Source organism: Muntiacus reevesi, chromosome 8, assembly GCF_963930625.1.
Source record: "Muntiacus reevesi chromosome 8, mMunRee1.1, whole genome shotgun sequence".
Lineage (NCBI taxonomy): Eukaryota > Metazoa > Chordata > Mammalia > Artiodactyla > Cervidae > Muntiacus > Muntiacus reevesi.
In genome coordinates, this window is record NC_089256.1 from 25,863,317 (window position 1) to 25,889,682 (window position 26,366).

At 48.2% G+C, this 26,366-nt stretch overlaps 1 protein-coding gene across 5 annotated transcripts in view; it reads left to right on the forward strand.

The window, feature by feature from the left end:
- DIP2A (disco interacting protein 2 homolog A) overlaps positions 1–26,366 on the forward strand; it is a 109,209-nt gene that overhangs the window by 62,645 nt on the left and 20,198 nt on the right. For 4 of the 5 annotated variants that reach the window (XR_010664172.1, XM_065942324.1, XM_065942326.1 and 1 more), the window contains 9 exons: positions 625–739; positions 1,943–2,082; positions 15,822–15,958; positions 16,290–16,370; positions 16,801–16,928; positions 19,205–19,319; positions 22,277–22,478; positions 23,240–23,349; positions 23,485–23,565. Coding sequence is in view for 4 of the 5 variants with exons in the window: in XM_065942324.1 (XP_065798396.1) it covers positions 625–739; positions 1,943–2,082; positions 15,822–15,958; positions 16,290–16,370; positions 16,801–16,928; positions 19,205–19,319; positions 22,277–22,478; positions 23,240–23,349; positions 23,485–23,565 (1,109 nt within the window). In the remaining variant the exon portion in view is untranslated. The remainder of the gene's footprint in view (positions 1–624; positions 740–1,942; positions 2,083–15,821; positions 15,959–16,289; positions 16,371–16,800; positions 16,929–19,204; positions 19,320–22,276; positions 22,479–23,239; positions 23,350–23,484; positions 23,566–26,366) is intronic. The other variant, XM_065942325.1, reaches the window with a different exon arrangement.

Consider the following 26,366-nt stretch of genomic DNA (forward strand, 5'->3'; position numbering starts at 1 on the left):
ATGTGCCGAGTGATCCAGACTGTCTTGTTTGTCCTATGCTGGATGCAAGGACCCATAGCCAGGTTCCCCTCCTTTCCTGAGCCTCCCTGTGGCAGAACGCTGCAGTTTGGGGTGCAGCCCTGGTCCTGGTGGGGGCAATGCCGTGCTGACTTAGGCCCTGAGCAGGCAGCACCACCCCAGACGGTGGCTGGGCAAGTGGGCAGAGAAGCAGGGTTGAAGGACTGGGCTGCCCCTGCAGGGAGAGGCATGTTGAAGCCATTGGCAGACTGCAGCTACGAGGTGTATCCAGGAGTGGGTGCTCACAGGGTCAGGCCTTGTGCCGCAGAAGGTTCCACTCCGGCTCTGTAAATGGCCGGGGTCACCTCCCATTTTGCACAGCTGCCAGTAGGTGGGCGAGGCTGTCAGGCCACAGACTCAACGCTAGGGATGAGAGTCAGCTTCTTATTTGCTCGTGATTTGAAAACGCATCCTGTTTTTGTGGAAACAGCGCCCCCCTCCCCACCATGAAACTGATGGGTTGATTGAGGTGAAGGGGTACAGCTGAGGGCATGGTGCCTGGCATCCTCCACACTGGGTGCCTGATGGCCTTCCACTCAGCGCTCATGTCCACTCTATCTCATGCAGGGTCCATATCCTCCTGTGATGCGTTCCTCAACGTCTTCCAGGCCAGAGGGCTGAGGCCAGAGGTCATCTGTCCCTGTGCCAGCTCACCGGAGGCGCTCACCGTGGCCATCCGCAGGTAGCTGATCACTTGCTCTGTCTTGTAGACACTTAATTTTTCCTTGTTCAGCTGAATTACCTGTGAGAGCAAATTTGGTTGATTGATTCCTGAGCAAGAGAAACCGTGAGCAGTGCCTGATCTGGGGCCCGTCTCCAGACATGTTCATGTCATAGCGGGGCTGCCCCGACCACCACGTCTGCACCCCCTGTTGGCCACATGTCCCTCCCCAGCTGTCCTGATTTGTGACACAGTTCCATCATGCTCCCTGGACTGCCATCTCTGGATTATTGCAGCCCAAGACTCGCCCTGTTCTGATGGGGTTGTGAGGCCTGAGAGACACAGCCTCCTGCTCTGTGCTCACCCATGTGACTCCCAAGACCCCAGCGAGGTCGCCTTCCTGCCCAGTCATCTCACCTAAGGCTGCTGTCCATGCCCCCGAGTGCCATCCTCAGGTAGAGGGCAGTACACTCACATTTGCGGGCACTCTGTTAATTTCCCACTCTCAGCTCTGTTGTTACAGAGTGAGTTTCAGTTGTGGTCTTGTATTACGTTGTTTATTTATCCATGGCAATAAGAAATCCTAACATGTTGATAAGAATCAGCATTAAAAACATCACCTTTATCCTCCCCAGACCACAGGAGGGGGTTCTTCATGCCTTTGTTCTGCGGTGACCTCTTGTGCTCAGCAGTGTGGTTTTTCTTACTGGAAGGGACGTGACATTTGATTCTCAGCCACCCAGATTCTGCTGCTGCGAGACCAAACAGGCCCAAACTTGGCATTGCAGCAGTGGCCGCTTTACTGCCCCTGGCTTCCTGTAGTCGGGAGTCGGGACAAGCTGCTGCTGCTCCATGGCCTTTGCTTGGAATGGGTGGTGCGGCCTGCTGTTCTTCTGCCGTGGCTCCAGGCCACCTCCTCTGGTCTCAGGGTCCTCTGGGCTTGCTCCTAGGAAGCATGGACTCTCCTCACCTGCTGCCTGGGGCTCTGGGCACTGTCCCATTACCACCTGGTGGAAGCAGTCACCTTTGTGCCCTCCTTGGAAGGCATGCAGTATCACTGCATGGTCCCCGCAGCCCCATGGTCCCCTGCTGTGGAGCACATGGGGTGGGGTGTCAGGTCTCGCAGCCAGCATCCCCACAGCCTGGCGCCAGCTGGCGCTTTGCTGCACATCATCCTGTTGTCAGGGGGCTGTCCCCTTATCAGTTAATAAATTTTGTTTCCAGGCCGCCTGACCTGGGGGGCCCTCCTCCAAGAAGAGCTGTGCTGTCCATGAGTGGCCTCAGTCATGGGGTGATCAGAATGGACGCTGAGGAGAAGCTGTCAGTCCTCACAGTTCAGGATGTTGGCCAGGTGATGCCTGGAGGTGAGGGTACAGCGGGGTCATAGTGGGGAAGGGTCTTGTCCTGTGCCTGGGTGGGCTCCACAGCACACAAATACCGGGCTTCAGATGGTTCATGTGGGCTGGTATTTTTGTTTGTAACATGTTTTCTGTTTTTTGCCCCCCTTTGTATCAAGGGCAGTGTGTTTGCCCCATGACCCCACCTTGGTCCCCTCAGGGCTGGGGAGTAGTGACAGAGCTCCCCTCTGGAAGGTCTTGCACCAGGCGGTCACATGCTTGTCCCTTGGCAAGGCCTGCAGCCCTCAGGCCCTCAGCTTCAGGCAACAATGATGGGGTTGTCTTGGTCCTGCTGAGGGCCTGTTAGGTGAGCAGCAGCGGGACCCTAAAGGCTCCAGGAGGGCCGCAGGCCAGGATGGTGCATGAGTCACCAGAGGGGCAGCAGTAGGGGAGGGTGACAGCACTGTCTCCCCACAGGCCCCCCGCCCCACCCCGAGCAGTGTCACAGCAGGGAATTTCGAGCAGAGCCAGCCAGAGGCCAGTGGCTTCATGAGTAAGGGTGCCCTACATGTGCTCTGAGGCTGCCCCTCGCCATGGCCACCCTGCGGTGCTCCAGCTCCCCTGCTGCCTGTGCCCACCCTTCTGGCAACCCTGGAGAGCAGCTTCTATCTCCACTCAGGCCTTGTCGTGGTGCGCCTTAGTCCCAGGCCTGGGACCATGTCTGTAGCTCTGCCTCCCGCAGGCTCTCGGAGCAGGCTGGGCACCAGAGGGGAGGGACATGGCTGCATCTGGCCCAGTGGTGGTGCTAGGGGTCAGCACACAGAACAAGGATGGACATTTATTAGGTTGGTGCAAACATAATTCCGGTTTCAGAAATAAATTTTAATCATTGTAACTAGGCTCAAACACATCTTTATTAATCAAAATAAGAACTATTACAGTCAACATGTTTTTTATTAATTTTTAATTTATTTATTTTAATTGGAGGCTAATTACTTTACAGTATTGTACTGGTTTTTGCCATACATTGACATGAATCAGCCATGGGTGTACATGTGTCCCCCATCCTGAACCCCCCTCCCACCTCCCTCCCCATCCCATCCCTCAGGATCATCCCACACACCAGCCCTGAGCACCCTGTCTCATGCATCAAACCTGGACTGGCAATCTGTTTCACATATGATAATATACATGTTTCAATGCTATTCTCTCAGATCATCCCACCCTCGCCTTCTCCCACAGTGTCCAAAAGATTGTTCTATACATCTGTGTCTCTTTTGTTGTCTCGCATATATGGTCATTATTACCATCTTTCTAAATTCCATATATATGTGTTAGTATACTGTATTGGTGTTTTTCTTTCTGACTTACTTCGCTCTGTATAATAGGCTCCAGTTTTATCCACCTCATTAGAACTGATTCAATGCATTCTTTTTAATGGCTGAGTAATATTCCATTGTGTATATGCACCACAGTTTTCTTATCCATTTGTCTGCCGATGGGCATCTAGGTTGCTTCCATATCCTGACTATTGTAAACAGTGCTGCAGTGAACATTGGTGTACATGTGTCTCTTTCAATTCTGGTTTCCTCAGTGTGTATGCCCAGCAGTGGGATTGTTGGGTCATATGGCTGTTTTATTTCCAGTTTTTCAAGGAATCTCCATACTGTTCTCTATAGTGACTGTACCAGTTTGCATTCCCACCAACAGTGTAAGAGGGTTCCCTTTTCTCCACACCCTCTCTAGCACTTATTGTTTCTAGACTTTTTGATAGCAGCCGTTCTGACCAGCATGAGATGGTACCTCATTGTGGTTTTGATTTGCATTTTTTTGATAATGAGTGATGTTGAGCATCTTTTCATGTGCTTGTTAGCCATCTGTATGTCTTCTTTGGAGAAATGTCTGTTTAGTTCTTTGGCCCATTTTTTTATTGGATCGTTTATTTTTCTGGAGTTGAGCTGCAGGAGTTGCTTGTATATTTTTTAGATTAATTGTCAATTACTGCATTTGCTATTATTTTCTCCCATTCTGAAGGCTGTCTTTTCACCTTGCTTATAGTTTCCTTCAATGTGCAAAGCTTTTAAGTTTAATTAGGTCCCATTTGTTTATTTTTGCTTTCATTTTCATTACTCTGGGATGTGAGTCATGGAGGATCCTGCTATGATTTATGTCAGAGTGTTTTGCCTGTGTTTTCCTCTAGGAGTTTTGTAGTTTCTGGTCTTACGTTTAGATCTTTAATCCATTTTGAGTTTGTTTTTGTGTATACTGTTAGAAAGTGTTCTAGTTTCATTCTTTTACCAGTTTTCCCAGTACCACTTGTTAAAGAGACTGTCTATTCTCCATTGTATATTCTTCCTTCCTTTGTCAAAGACAAGGTGTCCACAGGTGCATGGATTTATCTCTGGGCTTTCTATTTTGTTCCATTGATCTATGTTTCAGTCTTTGTGCCAGTACCATACTGTTTTGATGACTGTGGCTTTGTAGTACAGCCTGAAGCCAGGCAGGTTGATTCCTCCAGTTCCATTCTTCTTTCTCAAGAGTGCTTTGGTATTCAAGGTTTTTTGTATTTCCATACTAATTGTGAAATTATTTGTTCTAATTCTCTGAAAAATACTGTTGGTAGCTTGATAGGGATTGCATTGAATCTATAGATTACTTTGGGTAGTATACTCATTTTCACTATATTGATTTTTTTTTGATCAATGAACATGGTATATTTCTCCATCTATTTGTGTCATCTTTGATTTCTTTCATCAGTGTTTTATAGTTTTCTATACATAGCTCTTTTGTTTCTTTAGGTAGATTTATTCCTAGTGTTTTATTCTTTTCATTGCAATGGTGAATGGAATTGTTTCCTTAATTTCTCTTTCTGTTTCCTCATTGTTAGTATATAGAAGTGCAAGGGATTTCTGTGTGTTAATTTTATATCCTGCAATTTTCCTATATTCATTGATTAGCTCTATAATTTTCTGGTAGTGTCTTTATGGTTTTCTATGTAGAGGATCATGTCATCTGCAAACAGTGAGAGTTTGACTTCTTCTTTTCCAATCTGGATTCCTTTTATTTCTTTTTCTTCTTTGATTGCTGTGGCTAAGACTTCCAAAACTATGTTGAATAGTAGTGGTGAGAGTGGGCACCCTTGTCTTGTTCCTGATTTTAGGGGAAATGCTTAGAATTTTTCACCATCGAGGATAAAGTTTGCTGTGGGTTTATCATATATAGCTTTTATTATGTTGAGGTATGTTCCTTCTATTCCTGCTTTCTGGAGAGTTTTAACCATAAATGAATGTTGAATTTTGTCAAAGGCTTTCTCTGCACCTACTGAGATAATCATATGGTTTTTATCTTTCAATTTGTTAATGTGGTATATTACATTGGTTGATTTGTGAATATTGAAGAATCCTTGCATCACTGGGATAAAGCCCACTTGGTCATGATATATGATTTTTTTAATATGTTGTTGGATTCTGTTTGCTAGAATTTTGTTAAGGATTTTTGCATCTATGTTCATCAGTGATATTGGCCTGTAGTTTTCTTTTTTTGTGGCATCTTTGTCTGGTTTTGGTATTAGGGTAATGGTCTCCTCAGAATGAGTTTGGAAGTTTACCTTCCTCTGCACTTTTCTGGAAGAGTTTGAGTAAGATAGGTGTTAGCTCTTCTCTAAATTTTTGGTAGAATTCAGCTGTGAAGCCATCTGGTCCTGGGCTTTTGTTCGCTGGAAGATTTCTGATTACAGTTTCGATTTCCATGCTTGTGATGGGTCTGTTAAGATTTTCTATTTCTTTCTGGTTCAGTTTTGGAAAGTTAACTTTTCTAAGAATTTGTCTGTGTCTTCCAAGTTGTCCATTTTATTGGTGTATAGTTTCTGATAGTAGTCTCTTTTGATCTTTTGTGTTTGTGTTGTCTGTTGTGATTTCTCCATTTTCTTTCTAATTTTGTTGATTTGATTCTTCTCCCTTTGTTTCTTGATGAGTCTGGCTAATGGTTTGTCAATTTTATTTATCTTCTCAAAGAACCAGCTTTTAGCTTTGTTGATTTTGGCTATGGTCTCTTGTGTTTCTTTTTTTTTTTTTTTTTTTGTCTCTTGTGTTTCTTTTGCATTTATTTCTGCCCTAATTTTTATGATTTCTTTCCTTCTACTAACCCTGGGGTTTTTCATTTCTTCCTTTTCTAGTTGCTTTAGGTGTAGAGTTAGGTTATTTATTTGATTTCTCTGCTGTTTCTTGAGGTAAGCTTGTATTGCTGTGAACCTTCCCCTTAGCACTGCTTTTATTGAGTCTCATAGGTTTTGGGTTGTTGTGTCTTCATTTTCATTCATTTCTATGCATATTTTGATTTCTTTTTTGATTTCTTATGTGATTTGTTGGTTATTCAGAAGTGTGTTGTTTAACCTCCATAAGTTGGTATTTTTGATAGTTTTTTTTCTTGTAGTTGACATCTAATCTTACTGCATTGTGATCAGAAAAGATGCTTGGAATGACTTCAGTTTTTTTTTTAATTTACCAAGGCTAGATTTATGACCAAGGACATGATCTTTCCTGGAGAGGGTTCCGTGTGCACTTGAGTAAAAGGTGAAATTGATTGTTTTGGGGTGAAATGCCCTGTAGATATCAATTAGGTCTAACTGGTCCATTGTATCTTTTAAAGTTTGTGTTTCCAGGTGGCCGGTTAGCTCAGTTGGTTAGAGCGTGGTGCTGATAAAGTTTGTGTTTCCTTTCTAATTTTCTGTTTAGTTGATCTATCCATAGGTGTGAGTGGGGTATTAAAGTCTCCCATTATTATTGTGTTACTGTTAATTTCCCCTTTCATACTTGTTAGCATTTGCGTTACATATTGTGGTGCTCCTATGTTGGGTGCATATATATTTATAATTGTTATATCTTCTTGTTGGATTGATCCTTTGATCATTATGTAGCGTCCGTCTTTGTCTCTTTTCACAGTCTTTATTTTAAAGTCTATTTTATCTGATAATGAGTATTGCGACTCCTGCTTTCTTTTGGTCTCCGTTTGCGTGAAATATCTTTTTCCAGTCCTTCACTTTCCGTCTGTATGTGTCCCTTGTTTTGAGGTGGGTCTTTTGTGGACAACATATATAGAGGTCTTGTTTTTGTATCCATTCAGCCAGTCTTTATTTTTTGGTTGGGGCATTCAACCCATTTACATTTAAGGTAATTATTGATGAGTTTGATTCCATTGCCATTTATTTTGTTGTTTTGGGTTCAAGTTTATACACCTTTTCTGTGTTTCCTGTCTAGAGAAGATCCTTTAGCATTTGTTGAAGAGCTGGTTTGGTGGTGCTGAATTCTCTCAGCTTTTGCTTCTCTGTAAAGCTTTTGATTTCTCCTTCATATTTGAATGAGATCCTTACTGGGTACAGTAATCTGGGTTGTAGGTTTTTCTCTTTCATCACTTTACATATGTCCTGCCATTCCCTTCTGGCCTGAAGAGTTTCTATTGAAAGATTAGCTTTTATCCTTATGGGAATACCCTTGTGTGTTATTTGTTGTTTTTCCCTTGCTGCTTTTAATATTTGTTCTTCGTGTTTGATCTTTGTTAATTTGATTAATATGTGTCTTGGGGTGTTTCGCCTTGGGTTTATCCTGTTTGGGGCTCTCTAGGTTTCTTGAACCTGGGTGGCTATTTCCTTCCCCATTAAAATGGAAGTTTTCAACTATTATCTCAAGTATTTTCTCATGGCCTTTCTTTTTGTCTTCTTCTGGGACTATATGATTCGAATGTTGTAGTGTTTGACATTGTCCTAGAGGTCTCTGAGGTTGTCCTCATTTCTTTTAATTCTTTTTTCCTCTCTGCTTCATTTATTTCCACCATTCTGTCTTCCACCTCACTTATCCTATCTTCTGCCTCCGTTCTTCTACTGTTGGTTCCCTCCAGAGTGTTTTTCTATCTCAGTTATTGCATTATTCATTATTGATTGACTCTTTTTTATTTCTTCTAGGTTCTTGTTTAACATTTCTTGCATCTTCTCAATCCTTGTCTCCAGGCTATTTATCTGTAACACCATTTAGTTTTCAAGATTTTGGATCATTTTTACTATCATTATTCTGAATTCTTTTTCAGGTAGACTCCCTATCTCCTCCTCTTTTGTTTGGTTTGGTGGGTATTTATGATGTTCCTTTACCTACTGAATATTCCTCTGCCTTTTCATCTTGTTTAGATTGCTGTGTTTGGGGTAACCTTTCTGTATTCTGGCAATTTGTGGTTCCTCTTTATTGTGGAGGTTCCTCCCTGTGGTGGGGTTGGACGATTGACTTGTCAAGGTCACCTGGTTAGGGAAGCTTGTGTTGGTGTTCTAGTGGGTGGACCTGGATCTGTTCTCTCTAGACTGCAATGAAGTGTCCAACAGTGAGTTTTGAGGTGTCGATGGGTTTGATATGACTTTGGGTAGCCTGTATGTTGATGCTCAGGGCTATGTTCCTGCGTTGCTGGGGAATTTGCGTGGTATGTCTTGCTCTGGAACTTGTTGGCTCTTGGTGAAGCTTGGTTTCATTATAGGTATGGAGGCTTTTGGATGAGCTCTTATTGATTAATGTTCCCTGGAGTCAGGAGTTTTCTGGTGTTCTCAGGTTTTGGGTTTAAGCCTCCTGCCTCTGGCTTTCAGTCTTATTCTTACAGTAGTCTCAAGACTTCTCCATCCATACAGCACTGATGATAAGACATCTATGTTAATGGAGAAAAGATTCTCCACCGTGGGGGACACCCAGAAAGGTTCACTGAGTTACATGGAGAAGAGAAGAGGGAGGAGGGAAATAGAGGTGACAGGAGGAGAAGAGGGGAAATCAAAAGGGGAGAGAGCAGTCTAGCCAGTAATCAAATCCCTATGTGCTCTCCACAGCCTGGAACACCCATAGAGGTTCACGGAGTTACATAGAGAAGAGAAGAGGGAGAAAGGAGATAGAGATGACCAGGAGAAGAAGAAGGGGGGTCAAAAGGAGAGAGACACATCTAGCCAGTAATCAGTTCCCTAAGTGTTTGCCACAGCCCAGAATGCCCAAAGAGATTCACAGAGTTGGGTAGAGAAGAGAAGGGGGAGGGAGAAGATAGACGTGAGCTAGGGGGAGAAAAAGGAGAGTCAAAAGGGGGAGAGCACAATCAAGCCAGTAATCACTCTCTTGCATAAAAATGGGTACTGAAGATTGGATTCTGAAAGGTACAAAATTGATAACAAATACCAAAAAGCAAAGATTAAACATCTAGAGTAGAGGTTAGACTCTGAAAAACACAATATTAAAAACACAAACAAAATCAGAAAAATTATAAAAAATGTGTATGAAATTTGCTTTAAAAATAGTCTTTTTTTTTTTTTTTTGCAAGGTAATAGTATATTATAAGTGGGCTTCCTTGGTGGCTCAGACAGTAAAGAGTCTGCCTACGGTGTGGGAGACCAGGGTTCAGTCCCTGGGTTGGGAAGATCCCCTGGAGAAGGAAATGGCAACCCACTCCAGTATTCTTGCCTGGAGAATCCCATGGACAGAGGAGCCTGGCGGGCTACAGTCCATGGGGCTGCAGAGTCGGACACGACTGAGCGACTTCACTTTCAGTAGGTTATAAAAATGAAAATCAAAGGGGGTAATAAAGGACTTAAAATTTTTTTAATTTAAAAAGTGATAAGAGTAAAAATATATCTAGGAATTTCTCTGGAGCTGTTGAGGGCAGTGTGGGGTCAGTTCAGTTTCAGATGGTTTCTTGTTCCAGCTTATACTTCTCAAGGTCTACCCCTTCCAGTGTAGCTGGTGTGAAATACAGGGTTTTAATCTGTTGCAGCTGTCACTCCCAAAGTGGTTCCCTCTGTTTCTTTTGGCTTCTTCTGTTTGCAAGTCTCTTCAGCGTCTAATTTCCGCCCTGACACAAGGGGGTGAAAGGTGGTCACTTATTTAGGCTCACTTGTTCGGTCGTGCTGCGGGGAGGGAGGAACACTGCAAGCAAATATCACTGGCGTGTGTGGGGAGTGCTCGCAGTGTCTTAGCCACACTGGGTTTGCCCCTGCTCACAGTGTGTGTGCTTTCCCGGTCTACACTGCTCAGGCTCCGGGTTGCTCTGCAGGGGAACTCTCTAAAGTGGGTCCTGGGTTGTGTGCCCTTCCCAGGTCTAAGCTGCTCAGGTTCAGGTTCTCGGGTACTCCACAAGGGCACAGACTTGGTTGGGCCTGCATTTTGTGCCCTTCCCAGCTCCGAGCATCTCAGGCGACCAGGTGGTTGGCGAGAGCACTCTCCCCAAGTGGGGCAGTGCAGCTTATCTCCTCCCCCATCCCAGCCACTTGGTTTCCTGGGTGCGCAGCGGGAGTGCCGTCTCAGGTGTGACATGTATCTCCTCTGGGGAGCTGGTCTCTGGCTGCAACCCTCCTGGCCGCTGTCAACCATCAGAATCCCAGGAAGACTTAGTTAGCAACTGGGAGCCTACTCTCCAGTTGGTAGAGGATGCTGTCTCTGGGCCTGAGATTGCCCCTTTCCGACTCTGGCTGCCGCCCACCTGCCACCCTGCCTCCAGTGGGGATGGACCAGTCTGCAGCTGGCTAGCTCTCCTCTGGTATTCACTCTGTCCTTTGATCTGTAAGCAGGTCCAGCAGTGCCTTAGGTTACAGCTTTTTGCGGGAAAGTTCTCTCTCTCTCTCTTTTTTTTTCTCTCTCTCTGGCTATCCCACAGTTTGGGATGCTGTCTCACGTTAGCTCCCTCAGATTGTCCTCAGGGCATTCAGGCCTGGTCCTTACCCTAAGCATGCAACCTGCCCCTCCTTGTTCAGTCCCTGCTTGCTGGTGGTGGACGTGAACATCTGGGCTACTTCTCCGGTGGGAGCGCCACTAGGCACGTAATCTGTGGGTTTTATTTATTTATTTATTTTTCCTCCTGGTTATGTTGCCATCTGAGATTCCAAAACTCCCCACAGACCCACCAGTGGGAGGGTTTCCTGGTGTTTGGAAACTTCTCCTCTTTCACAACTCCCTCCCTGTGATGGGTCTCTGTCCCTAACTCTTTTGTCTCTTTTTTTATCTTTTATATTTTGTCCTACCTCCTTTTTGAAGACAATGGGCTGCCTTTCTGGGTTCCTTGTGTCTTCTGCCAGCTTTCAGAAGTTGTTTTGTGGAGTTTGCTCAGCATTCAAATGATGTTTTGATGAATTTGTGGGGGAGAAAGTGGTCTCCCCATCCTGTTCCTCTGCCATCTTAGGGAGTCAACACAATTTTGCCAGTGAGGAATAAATTCGTTTATTCCTGTAGCATAAAAATCTGTGCTTCGGGATTTGATGAACTCTTGGAAAGCATTTTCTGCATCCTGCTGGTTGTGGTAGCATTTTTCCTGCAAAAGTTGTCGAAATGCTTGAAGAAGTGGTAGTCAGTGGGCAAGAAGTCAGATGAATATGGCAGATAAGGCAAAACTTTGTGGCCTGATTTCGTTCAACTTTTGAAGCATTGATTGTGCAGCATGCAGTTGGGCGTTGTCATGGAGAAGAATTGGGGTCTTTCTGTTGACCAATGCCAGCTGCAGGCATTGCAGTTTTTAGTATATCTCATTGATTTGCTAAGCATACCTCTCAGGTGTAATGGTTTCACTGGGATTCAGAAAGCCACAGTGGGTCAGACTGGCAGCAAACCACCAAACAGTGACCGTGACAATTTTTTGGTGCAAGTTTGGCTTTGGGAAGTGGTTTGGAGCTTCTTCTCGGTCCAACCACAGAGCTGATTGTTGCTGATTGTCATATAAAATCCATTTTTTGTCTCATGTCTACAGTCCGATTGGTTTGTTGTTATTGTGTAGAATAAGAAAAGATGACACTTTGAAATGATTTTATTTGATTTGCAGTCAGCTCATGAGGCACCCACTTACTGAGCTTTTTCACCTTTCCAATTTGCTTCAAATGCTGAATGACCATAGAATGGTTAATGTTGAGTTCTTCGGCAGCTTCTTGTGTAGTTGTAAGAGGATCAGCTTCGATGATCCTCTCAGTTGGTCGTTGCTAACTTCCAATGGCTGGCCACTACAGTCCTCATCTTCAAGGCTCTCATCTCCTTTGCAAAACTTCTTGAACCAACACTGCATTGTACCTTTGTTATCAGTTCCTGGACCAAATGCATTGTTGATGTTGCGAGTTGTCTCCTCTGCTTTACAACCTGTTTTGAACTTGAAAAAAAAAAATCACTTAAAAAAAAAAATCACTCGAATTTTTTGTCTAACATAATTTCTTAGCAGAAAAACATAAAGCAAAAAATGTGCATTAAAATGATGTATAACAACCACATTTATTTAAGAATGTATTCCAATATCAAAAGGCAAAGTTCAACAGTGCAAAACTGACCTTTTGACAGTTAGAGACGTGAGTTGTCTTTATTCCCTTGCATATATATGTCTACCCCAAACAAGGACTCATCAGTTCTGCAGATGAGCAAATCCTAAAAGACGATGCTGTTAAAGTGCTGCGCTCAATATGCCAGCAAATTTGGAAAACTCAGGAGTGGACACAGGACTGGAAAAGGCTAGTTTTCATTCCAATCCCAAAGAGGAGAAATGCCAAGGAATGTTCTAACTACTGCAAAATTGCACTCATTTCACATGTTAGCAAGGTAATGCTCAAAATCCTTCGAGCTAGGCTTCAACAGTACCTGAACTGAGAACTTCCAGATTTGCAAGCTGGATTTAGAAAAGGCAGAGGAACCAGAGATCAAATTGCCAACATCCACTGGATCATAGAAAAAGCAGAGGAATTCCAGAAAAAAATCTACTTCTGCTTCATTGACTATGCTAAAACCTTTGACTATGCGGATCACAACAAACAGTGGAAAATTCTTAAAGACATGGGAAAACCAGATCACCTTATCTGTCTCTGAAGAAATCTGTATGCAGGATAAGAAGCAACACTGAGAACTGGGCATGGAACAATGGACTGGTTGCAAATTGGGAAAGGAGTATGTCAAGGCTGTATATTGTCACCCTGCATATTTAACTTACATTCAGAGTACATAATGTGAAATTCCAGGCTAGATAAAGCTCAAGCTGGAATCAAGATTGCCGGGAGAAATATCAGTAACCTCGGATAAGCAGATGGCACCAGCCTTATGGTAGAAAGCTAAGAGGAACTGAAGAGCCTCTTGATAAAAGTCAAAGAGAGAGTGAAAAACCTGGCTTGAAACTCAACATTCAGAAAATGAAGACCATGGCATCTGGTCCCTTCACTTCATGGCAAATAGATGGGGAAACAGTGGAAACAGTGACAGACATTATTTTCTTGGGTTCTCAAATCACTGTGGACTGTGAAATTAAAAGACACTTGCTGCTTGGAAGAAAAACTATGACAAACCTAGATAACTTATTAAAAAGCAGAGACATCACTTGGCCAGCAAATGTCCGTCTAGTCAAAGCTATGGTTTTTCCAGTAGTCATGTATGGATATGAGAGTTGGACTGTAAAGAAGGCTGAGTGCCAAAGAATTGATGCTTTTGAACTATGGTGTTGGAGAAGGCTCTTGAGAGTCCCTTGAACTGCAAGGATATCCAACCAGTCCATCCTAAAGGAAATCAGTCCTGAATATTTGTTGGAAGGACTGATGCTGAAGCTCTAATACTTTGCCCCCTCATACGAAGAGCTGACTCATTGGGAAAACCCCTGATACTGGGAAAGATTGAGGGCAGATGGAGAAGGGGAGACAGAGGATGAGATGGTTGGATGGCATCACTGGACATGAGTTTGAGCAAACTCTGGGAGATAGTGAAGCACAGGGCAGCCTGGCATGCTGCAGTCCATGGGGTCACAAAGAGTCAGACATGACTTAGTGACTGAACAATGATACAAGTTCTCCAGAAGCAGGGACTCAAGGATAAACATCTTATGGAGTAAAGAACAAGGTCTTAGTAATTCTTAGCTTTTCTGAGGTGAACACAGGAACTTTTTAAAAGATTGGTGAAATACTATAAGAGATGATTCTTCTGATTGAAAGTATAAGGACTTCCATAGTGGACTCATTTTATTCTTAAACTTGGATCAGAGTCTGTATGTGTGCACATGGTCCTGTGTGTGTGTTCTGCCCTGGGTGTGCGTATATGTGTGCACACATGTGCTTACCCTGGGTATGTGTGTGAATGTGCACATGCGCTACCCAGGTGTGTGTGTGCTCCCCCAAGGGGTGTGTGTGTGTGTGCATGCACATGTGCTGCCCCAAATGTGTATGTGGTCCTTTTAGGGGTGTGTGTGTGTGCTCCCCCAAGGGGTGTGTGTGTGTGTGCATGCACATGTGCTGCCCCAAATGTGTATGTGGTCCTTTTAGGGGTGTGTGTGTGTGCATGTGTGCACATGTGCCGCCCCAGGTGTGTGTGCACACACTCATGTGCTGCCACAAGTGTGTGTGTGTGCACATGTGCTGCCGTGGGTGTGTGTGTGTGTTCATGCTCTGCCCCCCGTGTGTGTGTGTGCACACATGTGTGGGTGCTCATGTGTTTTTGCTGCTCTGGGTGTGTGTGTGGGTGCTTCCCCTGTGTGTGCACATGTGCAGACGTGTACCCCCCAAGTGTGTGTGCATGCGTCTGTGCTGCCCAGGGTATGTGTATTTGTGTGTGTGTGCCCCCCTGTGTGTGTGTGTGTGTGTGCACACGTGTGGGCTCCTTCCCGTGTCAGTGTGTGTGCTTTTTGCCCTGGTGGTGTGTGTGTATATGTGTGTGTGCATGCTCCCCCAGGTGTGTGTGTGTGTATGTGTGCGTGCATGCTCCCCAAGGTGTGTGTATGTGTGCGTGTGCCCCCTCCATGTGTGTGCACGTGTGTTCTTAACTGTCCAGGGTATGTGTGTGTGTGTATGTGCACGTGCATGCTCCCCCAAGTGTGTGTACTGACAGGACAGGTACAGCTCTGAGTCAGGTGCATGGTCCTGCCCTGAGTCAGCCCCAGGGTTTTGTCCCCAGGACACGCAGGATTTGTGCCTTTTTGTCTGGTTGTGACATGGGAGGGTCTTTGTGGGAGGGAGGTTGAGCTGTGTGCAAGTGTGTGTATCCAGGGGGCAGGCCAGGCAGCAGCAGCACCCTTGCTCCCTGCCCCTCTGAGGCCGTGACCTGATCTATGAACCAGCAGAAGGGCCTGAGCCAGGGTCCGTCCCCATCCCCAGGACCGTCTTCCTTGTGTGTCTTCCTTACTCATCCTGGAGGTGAGAGTCAGTCAGGGAACGCTCAGGTGGAGGTGAAGGCCGGACTTTGCCTGGTACTGTGGGTGTTTGGTTCTTGCCTGAGCAACTGAGTTCCATTCACGGGATGCTGCGCATCCTGGTGTGCATGTCACTCTCATCAAGGCCTTTCTGGATGTCTGCTCAGTGGTCAGGCTGGTAACCGGGCTGCAGGGGCCAGACAGGCAAGGTCCCCAGAGCCGAGCGCTGGGCCGCAGGTGGCCATGTTGGTGGGGCTGCTGCTTGGTGAAGACAGAAGGGGGTCACTGGGCTGTGGGAGGGGCCGCAGGAGGGACCTGCGCTGGGGTGGGGTTGTCAGGCCTGGAGTGTGAGCCAGCCTCAAAGACGGAGGAGTGCAGTAGCATCTCCCATCTCACAGGGCTCAGGAGGGCAGTGCAGGGTGGCCACGAAGCCCACGTCACTGGGAGCAGTTTCTGTCACCTGCATGAACCACATACAGAACACGTAGGCTCGTGGCCAGAGGGGTATGGGTCTCCACGGCTGGAGCACGACTGTTGGTGTCCACGCTGTGGGTGCTGTTCACACAGGTCTCTGGATGGTCCACCTCAGTGTCTGTGTGTGCCTGATCTCCAGGGTTGTTTTCTCTCTTCAGCTAACGTGTGTGTTGTGAAGGTGGAGGGCACCCCTCATCTCTGCAAAACCGATGAAGTTGGAGAGATCTGTGTGGACTCCAGTGCGACGGCGACAGCATACTATGGGCTGCTTGGGATCACCAAAAACGTCTTTGAGGTCCCTGGAGGTCCCACAGCAGTGGCGGGAGGGCGGGCAAGGCGTGAAGGAGTGTGGCCTTCCTCGGGGTGCCTACAGCCCTGAAGGACCCTGGGTGGCCCAGGGGAGCTGGCCTCGGGTCTGGAGTCATTGGATCCTCAGGAGAATATAGTGCCTTCACAGTGGTGGGAGGGAAAGCCTGGGTCCTGGAGGCCATGCTGGCAGGAGCCTCATGTCAGCTGGTAGGGCCTCTGGCCCCAGCGTGGGATGGGGTTGGGTGGGGAGCCCCGTCCCCTCCAGGGAGATGTGGTGATAGCCCTTCTAGGACTGTTGTCCTCTGCATTCTGTGCAGACTGTCCCGGTCACCGCTGGGGGCGCACCTGTCTCAGACCGACCTTTCACCAGGACGGGGCTTCTGGGCTTCATCGGGCCTGTGAGTGTGTCCTGCTGCCAAACCCGGGCCACTAGCCAGGCTCAGAGCTGGGGAGGGGTCTGTTTGATGTCCGCGGTGCCCAGGCCCCAGGACGGAGTTCCAGCCGGCCCAGCCATCAGTGCTGTCATGCTGGGTTTCCCTGTCCACAGCCCTGAGTCCTTTACAGACTTGACCCTCACTTGTGCCCACCTCTGACCTTCCCTGCCCTGATGCCTGCTCTGGACGCCCCCCCCATCCCCACCCCAGCACACCAGGCTTCGGGCCCCTTCACCCCAGGTCACCCCACCTGTGTTTCCTGTCGCCGTGGGCTGGGGGCCTGCAGGGCCTGTCTGTGAGTTGCCTGGCCTGCGGGCTGTTGGGTCTCTGTCGCAGGCCCTGAGCCACAGGGCCTGCCGTGTGTCCTCTGCCCAACCAGCGTCCTTGCCTTCAGGATGACCTGGTCTTCGTCGTGGGCAAGCTGGACGGGCTGATGGTGGTGGGATTTCGCAGACACAACGCGGATGACGTGGTGGCCACTGCGCTGGCCGTGGAGCCCATGAAGTTTGTCTACAGAGGCAGGTGATGCGCGGGTCCCCTTGCCTCACCTTTAGGTTCCTTCTCCACTTGACCCTTGAAAGGTCCCCACAGTGGAAGGAGAGCCCAGTGCTGTGAATACGCAAAACCTATTAACTCCTGTACATCGAAGAACTTCACAAAGAACAGGATGTTTGCAGGAGGATGCCTGAGTCAGAGTCCTCACCATCCGCAGAGTTCACGATTCCTCGAGGGTGAGACCCAGACCAAGACCTGGGCACGGAGACTGGGCCAGCACCACCCAGGAGCTGTGTGCCTGAGGGCAGAACTTCAGGGACACAGGCTGGAATGGAGGCCTTTCCCTGAGAGTTACCAGGGGCCGTGCTTTCCTGAGGTCGCGTCAGTTTACCTTTCCTGAATGTGTCAGGCAGGGACTTCACAGGTTCTCATCCAGAGAGCAGATAAGGGGACCCAGCTGGTCAGGGCCCCAGGCGGCTGGGATGGGGAGGAAGGGCCCTGTCCAGCCTGTCCAGCTCAGGGCTCTGTCCTGGAGGAGGGGCTCCATTCCTGGTTGGCCCACTCAGCCACCTGTTTCATTTTATTCTTCTCATGAGAGTGCTTCTATTACTCAAACAAGGGTGTCTGTGAGCCTGGCCAGAGCCTTCCTGTGAATATGTTGTTGTCGTTCAGTCAGTCAGTTGTGTCCATCTCTTTGTGACCCCATGGGCTGCAGCATGCCAGGCTTCCCTGTCCCTCACTACTTCCCAGAGTTTGCTCAAACTCACGTCCACTATACCTTAAAGAAATCATCAGGGACTTCTTGCCAGTAAGGGGTCAGTGTGGCTGCCGGCCCTTGCCCAGGTTGGGGTGATGGCCATGGATGACTGGTGGCCCTGGTGGGTGTGTGCACCCTGGAGCTGGGGCACAGGGCACACACAGAAACGGGAGGCACTGTTAGCACAGGTGTCCATGGAGGGGACGCTGGGCAGCCCGCACGTGCTCCCGCTATGTCAGGGAGACCGCCTGGCGTGGCCAGCGATACCCGATGACACCTGGAGGTGACGCTGGCCCAGTGGCTCCCTGGGGTGTGGGTGGACGTGTCTGTGGCTGGAGAGGTGACCTATCTGCCTTCACCACAGAGGAGCTGAGCACTGGGCGGATACCTGCAGGAACTGTTGCAATGTGAGGCCAAGGCACCACACAGACCAGTTGTTCAGAAGGTGGAATAAATGTGGGGCAGAGGCGGCCAGGGAGGGAACTGATAAGCTGGAAAGCCAGAAGAAGAAACTGCTCCGAAAGTGAAGAAATAGAAAGTCTAAAAAATTGAGAGAAAAGTGAAGCGAGCGGGGCTGGCATCCAGACAGTAACCTTAGGGAGGGGAGGGGGTGCATGTGTGTACCTGAGGCTGGAGGAGGTAGCCACAGGGCGGGTCTCCAGCCAGGATACACCAGATGCCCCAGAAGAGGGCCAGGAGTGAAAGGATGACATGCAGTGATGTTTAAGGTTTTCAGAGGAACTTTTAGCCTAGGTTTTAATATATTCATCCCAAGATGTCACTTAATTGTGCAGTTGCAGTGAAAATGTTCTTGGGTATATAGGTTTTAGAAGTTTTGTAACAAAGACTGTTTTTGTGAAAACACTTTCAGGTAAGGTACTAAGAGAAATAAGACGGATGAAAGTGAGGAAATGTTAAAACTGGGTGAAGCTTGTATAAAAGAGAAGGAGTGTGTGTGTGTGTGTGTGTGTGTGTGTATGTGTGCATGTGTGCACTTGCGTGCTCAGTGGCCAGAGGAATGAGTGAGCAGGTAGGTCCATGAGGCCCAGGGCTCGCGTGGCAGACATACCAGCTACTGGACTTGTGAGGGAGAAGAATCTACTTGAGTCTAAAGGAAGAAAAAGGCAACACACAGGAAAGGTGAACATGTCGAATTCTTCAGTAAGACATGAAATACAAGTCCACAGATGTCAGTCACAGATGTGAGCAGAGTCACACACGGTGAGAGATTTCATCAGCTGGACTGAAAAATTATGTAATTAATAGATCTTCTGGACACACATTTTTACATGAAGAAATCATCACATAGCTTAACATTACAATTAAGGAGAAATTTCTTTAATAGCGTGAGCCTCGTCTTTTCTCTGCACCCAGGTCTTGTCTGCTTTGTGAATGGAAACTCATTTTTCCACATTGGAGGAGGTTTGGTTCCTTTTACGTTCTGTGGACCACATCTCCCTCCAGCCCCACTGCAGTTTCCATCTCGTGGGGTGGGGTGTCCGCACCCAATCATGCCGGGTGGTCATCGCTTCCCTTCCTCCCCCAGGATCGCCGTGTTCTCCGTGACAGTGCTCCATGACGACCGGATCGTGCTGGTGGCGGAGCAGCGGCCCGACGCCTCCGAGGAGGACAGCTTCCAGTGGATGAGCCGCGTGCTGCAGGTGGGCGTGGGCCCACGGCTCCGCCGGCCCCGGGGTGTGGAGCAGGCACTGGGCCCCGACGGTGCCATGTCTGCAGCATATGTGTGCCGCAGCTGGAGGTGTGTCCCACCTCGCGATGCCCACACGCTGCCACTCCCTGCACAGCCACATTCGTTTTCTTAAATGCAGTCGTGTGGCGTGTGCTCGGCCTCGGCCCCCAGGGTAAGGACACGCCTATGAAGAAGAGCAAGTCCAGCATCAGGGAGACGAGAGAGCCCTGAGTGTCAGAGGACCAGTTTTTCTACTAATGCTGACAACATTTATTCTTAGTGAAGATGCTTAATATTTCATTGTGGAACATTACTAATACACCAGTCATACAAAGAAGAGTGTAACAGCCCCCGTGTGTCCACCGGCAGCCTCAATCAGCACTGACCAGTCCAGGAACCATCTGTACCCCACCTGCACTCCCAGCTTCTCCCTCAGGAGGGCTTTGAAGCAAATCCCAGACTCAGAGATTTTACCTGTAAATTTTCGTATTTATTTCTTTAAAAAAGGAGTGCCAGTATCACATCTTAAAAATAAGCAATAATCCTTATCAGATGCATTTTTACAGATCTCTTCTCCCATTCGATAGGTTCGTCTTGTTTTGTTGGTGCTTTCCTTTCCTGTGCAGAAGCTTTTAGTTTGACACGAATCCACCTGTTTATTTTTGCTCTTGTTGCCTTTGCTTTTGGTGTTAAATCCAAAAAACCATCACCAAGACTAACATCAAGTTTACTGTAGCCTATGTTTTATTCTAGTGTTATCAGTTCAGGGCTTATATCCAAGTCCTCAGTCTACTTTGAGTTAGTTTTGTGTGTGGCGTCCAGTTTTTCCAGTGCCATTTATTAAAGGCACTCTCTTCCCGTTGTCTGTCCTCGTCTCCTTTGTCATAAAGAAGCAACCGTGTGAGTGTGAGATTACTCCTGGGCTCCCTTCTGCTCCATTGATCCATATTTTTGTGCCAGGTCCACACTGCTTTGATTACTGCAGCTTTACGACGTTTGAAGTCAGGGAGCATGATACCACTAGCTTTGTACTTCTTTCTTAAGACTGCTTTGGCAACCCAGGGTCTTGTGGTTCTCTGCAAGTGTTAGGAGTGTTTATTCTAGTTTCGTGAAGAATGTCATGGGTATTTTTATAGCGATTGCATTAAATCTGCAGATGACTTTGGGGTAGTATGGACTTTTTAACAATAGTAATTCTTCCAATTCATAAACTCAGAATGTCTTTACATTTAGTTGTGTTTTTTTCAGTTTCTTTCATCAGTCCCTCACAGTTTTAAGTATACATGTGTCCCTCATCTCCTTGGTTAAATTTATTCCTGAGCATTTTAGTTCTTTCTGATGTATTTAAATACTTAGTCACTATTCAGGTTTCCCAAATTACCTAATGTTCAATATGTTTGTTAAACTCAGGATCAAAATAAGATAAAAGCTTATTTTACCTTAAATAAAGGTAAAATATTGGTTGGTCCAGGTTTTTAAGTCTTCTTTAATGTGCAGACTCTTCCTTGTTTTATTTTTCTCGAAGTTTGTTTCTTCACAGGTTAACCCGGTTCACCTCCCAGTCTGGGCTCTGACGGCTCTGCCTCGTGGTCCCGTCTCTGTCTTCCTCTGTCCCCTGTGTCATTGGGTAGATCTTGAGGCCTGGCCTGACTCAGGCTCGATTTGCTGGCCAGGGGCCTCTTGGGAGGTGGATATCCTGTCCACTGGCTTGGTAGGGCTTCAAGGGAGGGGAGGCGTTTTAATTCAGTCATTCCTTGCCCATTGGTAATGCAACTGCTTTGAAAGTGTCTTCTACAAAGAGTGCTGTGTCCTCTGAAGTCACCAGGGGACCTGGAGTGAAGGTTGTGCAGCAAAGTGAGATCCAGGGTTGATTTCTGGATCCTGCACTGGCAGCGTGAAGTAGCTCTGGTTTTTGTCTCCCTGTGAACTAGTGGTTGTAGTAACTATATTTATATGTCAGTGGGAGCCTCTCTGGATTGGCTCCTGAGTCCTCTTGACACACCTCTGGGTTCTGAGGGGTCACATGGAGAGCAAGAAGCTGGATGCCAGGGGGTGGGGGGGCATCTCATGTCGCAGACCTGGCACAACTGGGACCCTTGAGGCCCTGCTGCCTCCAAGAAGTGGACTTGGGGCCACAGTCTGGGCAGTGGACAGAGTAGGAACTGGACAGAGCAGATCCTCTGCCTGTAAGATCACCCACACCATGCATGAGTTTATGCTGCTGGTTCCAACTCAGTTTGAAGGCCTCAGAGTTTTCCTTGACTCTCTGACCTTTCTCCATGATGAAAGGTTGCAATGGTGATGACTCCAGCAGAAGTAATCATGTCCTGGCGACACGCTGCACACACTCCAGTCTCCATGCAACCTCTCTAGTGTGAGGTTTTGAGCACAACTTAGGATGTTTTTTCAATTCTTTTTGCCAATAGGGTGTATCCCTCTAGGACGGAATCAGTCAAATTGCTGTGTTTAAAGTCACTTTAAGTAGATTCTGTCTGAGGGGTGTGCCAACCTGATCCACTTCAATTGAGTTCATTTGTTCTATTTTACTGTCAGTTGTTAGGGATTGGTTTTTATTTTAAATTTTTTAGACAAAATATTTACATGGTTCCAACTCTGAAAGCAAAGTGTATTCAGAGGAGCCTGGTTTCTGTCCTCTGTCCACGCTTCTCCCACAGGAAGTCAGTGTCTGCTTTGATGGCTTTTTCTAATGTGAGCAATTACAGATTTATGTTGGAGTGTGCACATGCATACGTGTGTATAAATGCTAGGAAATGCATACTTGTCTCACCATGTTTCTCTTAGCAAAACGCCACAGAGGTCACGGTCTGCTTGACCTTTGGATTTGGGTGTTCTGACCCTCCTGTAGCTCCCAGCCTGGAGTTGGTCACATGTGCTCAAGCGCAGGCCCCTGTCTCATGCTCCCTCCAGGCCATCGACAGCATCCACCAGGTGGGCGTGTACTGTCTGGCCCTGGTTCCTGCCAACACCTTGCCCAAGGCTCCTCTCGGTGGGATTCACGTTTCTGAAACCAAGCAGCGCTTCCTGGAAGGGATGCTGCACCCATGTAACGTGTTGATGTGCCCTCACACATGTGTTACCAACCTTCCCAAGCCTCGGCAGAAGCAGCCAGGTTAGTGCACGTCACAGCACATCTACTGCTTCTGTAGACAGTGGCAGCCACGCTTGTGTTTAAGGGCGCAGGCCTGTTGAACCCTCTGTCCCTGGGGTTGGAGCTGAGAGCCAGAGTGAACAGCACAGCAGGTCAGTCCCCACCTCCTGCTCCCTGGAAGGAATACATCCCCACCCCCCCAGTGTGGGGGGCCCACGTGGCACTGGATGCGGCCTGGCGTCTGGGCTGTGGAGGCTGCACGGTAGCCCCAGGGGCAGAAATGATGCCCAAGAGCAGACCTGGAGCTTGGGATCTGAAGAGCCGTGGGGCGGCCACCACAGCCAGCCGTGGGGGCCAAGGGCACTGTGCGTGCTGCCGCTCAGCCTGCGATCTGCCGCAGCGGCCAGGCAGTGCCTGGGAGGCTTCCCTTCCCTGGTGGGACTCTCGCGTGTGTTCCGTTCCTTTGGCAATGTAAGTCTTAAGTAAATGCTAATAACTCTTGTTGATTATTAAATATATAAAATACCATTAAGTGAAGCACATTTAATCAGTAAAGCAATGAAATGTACTACAAGTTTAGCTGTGGTTAAGGCCGGGATATCCACCTCGTGCTGAATGTGTTAATCGGGTTCACTTCTGAGAGCGAGGTTCTCTCTGTCACTCAGTACCACCCTCCTACCTGGTTCCTGACCCTGTATTGTAGTGAAGAGGGAGTTGCCTGCCCGTTCAGAAGGTTATCTGTCAGAGTCATCGCTTCTCACTCAGGTCCCCTCGTGTTCCAGAGGTTGGACCTGCCTCCATGATCGTTGGGAACCTGGTTGCCGGGAAGAGAATCGCTCAGGCCTCAGGGAGGGAGCTTTCTCACCTGGAGGACAGTGACCAGGCAAGGAAGGTAAGGGGGTGGCGTGGGGGGAGGTGGTGCCCAGGAAGCCACCAGGCCTGACCCTTCCCCACCCAGGGGTGGGGTGGGGGCTGAAGAGGTGCCTGGGACGGCACCAGGCCTGACCGCTCCCTGCCCCTCCCACAGTTCCTGTTCCTGCCTGACGTGCTGCAGTGGCGGGCCCACACCACCCCTGAACACCCGCTGTTCCTGCTGCTCAATGCCAAGGTGAGGTGGGCACTGCTGCGGTGGGCCGTGCTGCCCATGTGGGCGAGGGCCCATGTCACACTCCAGCCATGTGCTCAGGTCTCACCGGAGGACAGCGCTCCTTGACCTCCAGGCTCCCAGCTGGCGTCACGTTTGTTAGTCGCTCAGTCATGTCTGACTCTTTTTGACCCCATGGACTGTAGCCAGCCAGGCTCCTCTGTCCATCGCATTCTCCCGGCAAGAATACTAGAGTGGGTTGCCATTTCCTTCTCCAGGGATCTTCCTGACTCAGGGATTGAACCCAGGTCTCCTGCATTGCGGGCAGACTCTTTACCGTCTGAGCCACCAGGGACATCGGGGTGGTGTCATTCTCTTCCTGAAAACCTCAGCTTCCACAAGCCACAGTCACATTTCTGTGGATTTGTATTTAACAGGGAAATTCTCATTACCTTGTATTTCAATTATGAAGAGTATGCTTGTAAATGGGGCTTCGCTGGTGACTCAGATGGTAAAGAATCTGCCTGCAATGCAGGAGACCCGGTTTCTATCCCTGGGTTGGGAAGATCTCCTGGAGGAGGAAATGGCTACCCACTTCAGTATTCTTGCCTGGAGAATTCCATGAACAGAGGAGCCTGGCGGACTTCAGCCCATGGGGTTGCAAAGAGCTGGACACAACTGAATGACTGACACTTTCACTTTTCACTTTCACGCATGTAAATTCTCCTAAGTAAACTAAAAACAAATGTTTATTTTGTAAAAAGTACTTTAGACCTTCTTCCTTTGTTTGTAGCTGTAACACAACAAATAGTGCTTACAGCCCTAATCCTAGTAACTTTCAGTGGGTGTTAGATGGTACCAGGAGCTTCTCAGGTATAAAGGAGAAACTAAGTTATGGGCCAGTAGACAAACTGTGAAAACAGAGAGTAACCACGACCACTTTGCATGACTCACTGTTAGATGTATCCCGGCCCAGGAGGACGCATGTGCTCTGACGTCTTAGCAGCTCCAGGCTGGTTCTCGGAACTGCTTACTATTGGCCACTGTTTCTTCATTCAAAAAATATTGATCAATATCTGCTACATATACAGTGTTAAATAAGATTTTTTTTAAAAAGGCCTCTGTTCCCCAGACGCTGAAGCAAGTCTTCCTGCTAGAAAACCAGTGCTCAGGAGAGGTGCTGTCTTGCTGCTCACATGTATCTGCAGACCTGGACAGTAATCTGGAGACGTTTATGACTGATTGAATTTTGAAGCCAATAAGTAGCATTGACCAAGATAAAGTCAGCTTGTGGGAGAACCTTAAGATGGGTACAGCTGGGACTCTAAGGCTTGCGAGGCTGGGTACTGGGTTTACCCTCGGTGTGTGCTGGGGGCCTGGATGTGAGCCTAAGGGTGTGATGGTTTAGTTTAGTTACTTAGTCGTGTCCAACTCTTGCAACCCCATGAATTGGGAACCTACCAGGCTTTTCTGTCCATGGGATTCTCCAGGCAAGAATCCTGGAGTGGGTTGCCATTTCCTTCTCCAAGGGATCTTCCCAACCCAGAAATCGAACCCAGGTCTCCTGCTTTGCAGGCAGATTCTTTACTGTGATGGGGTCCACAGTTCTGGGTGATTCCTATGGGTTGTAAGAGGGTGCGGATGGGAGCAGGGGGCCAGGGCCGTGGTCCAGGCACAAGTTAGCCATTCAGAGAAGAGGACAGGAGCTGTGGATGAGTGTGAGGTGTGGTTGGAGGCAGGCTTGGGGGACATGAGGGTGGCCTGGGTGCAGACCAAGTGTCTGTGCAGATGGGGCTTTTCCCAGGGAGGAGGGACCACCTGTGGGAGTGTGCAGAGACGCCACCAGGCCTAGGGTTGGCCACCAGTGCGCACAATTGTCTTTACAGCTAAGAACTTGGAAGGGCCCTGCAGATCCTTTCCAAAACCTTGTAAGTTTTTGCGTTTCTTCTGGTTTGTCAGCCTCCTCAGGTTTGAATTGTCCTTAGGACCAGAGGATGTGCTGGTCTTTGACCTGGGAGGAAGCCTGTGCCTCTGCAGGTGGTGTCCCTGGCATGAGGTGGCCCCTGGCCTTGGGGACTGGCAGAGCTCTGGGCCTTTGGGCCCCAGCATGTGCCTGGTATGGCGCTCTGAACCTCAGCTTGGGTGTGAGGAGTGAGTCTGACCCACCATGCGAAGCCCCCAGGCCTGCGTGCTGGGGCCCCAGCCGAGGAGTGGTGAGAGTTTAGATGCTCTGCTGGGCCGTCCTGGAGGGTAGGGGTTGTTAGTTAGGCTGAGTGGCACTGTGATTCTCCTAAGGACCGAGAGCGGGGGTCGGCAGGGGGAGGGAGGGCTAAATTGGAGCTGGTCCTGGCCCAGCTGTCCTCTGCAGAGACTGGGTGTGGGGCAGCCCTACCAGCCACCCGTCCGCCCAGGCTCTCTGAGAGACCCGCCTGTGGTGACCCAGGGCTTGGAGCTGGTGGGTGGGGCAACTGAGCATGCGTCAGGGTTCAGTTCAGGGATGTTTGTTTACTGCTTACTATTTACTTATGTGTGTTGATGTCCAGGAAAAGGGCTGCTCCTAGAGAGGGAAAGGATAGAATTGGGGGTGTATGTGGAGGGTGGTGATTTATTTTATAAAAGAGACATTGAAACTATGTGGCAGAACACTAGGTAATGAAAAAGTGGATGGCTGCTTGTCACATTATTCTTTACAGTATTTTTATGTGTAAAATATTTTATCATAACAGCCAAAAGGGCTTCTTCACTCGCCAAGTCTGCCTGTGGTGGACGAGCAGTCTCTGGGGAGGCACAGAGGCCAGGGAGACAGCAGGCAGAGCTCGGGTGGC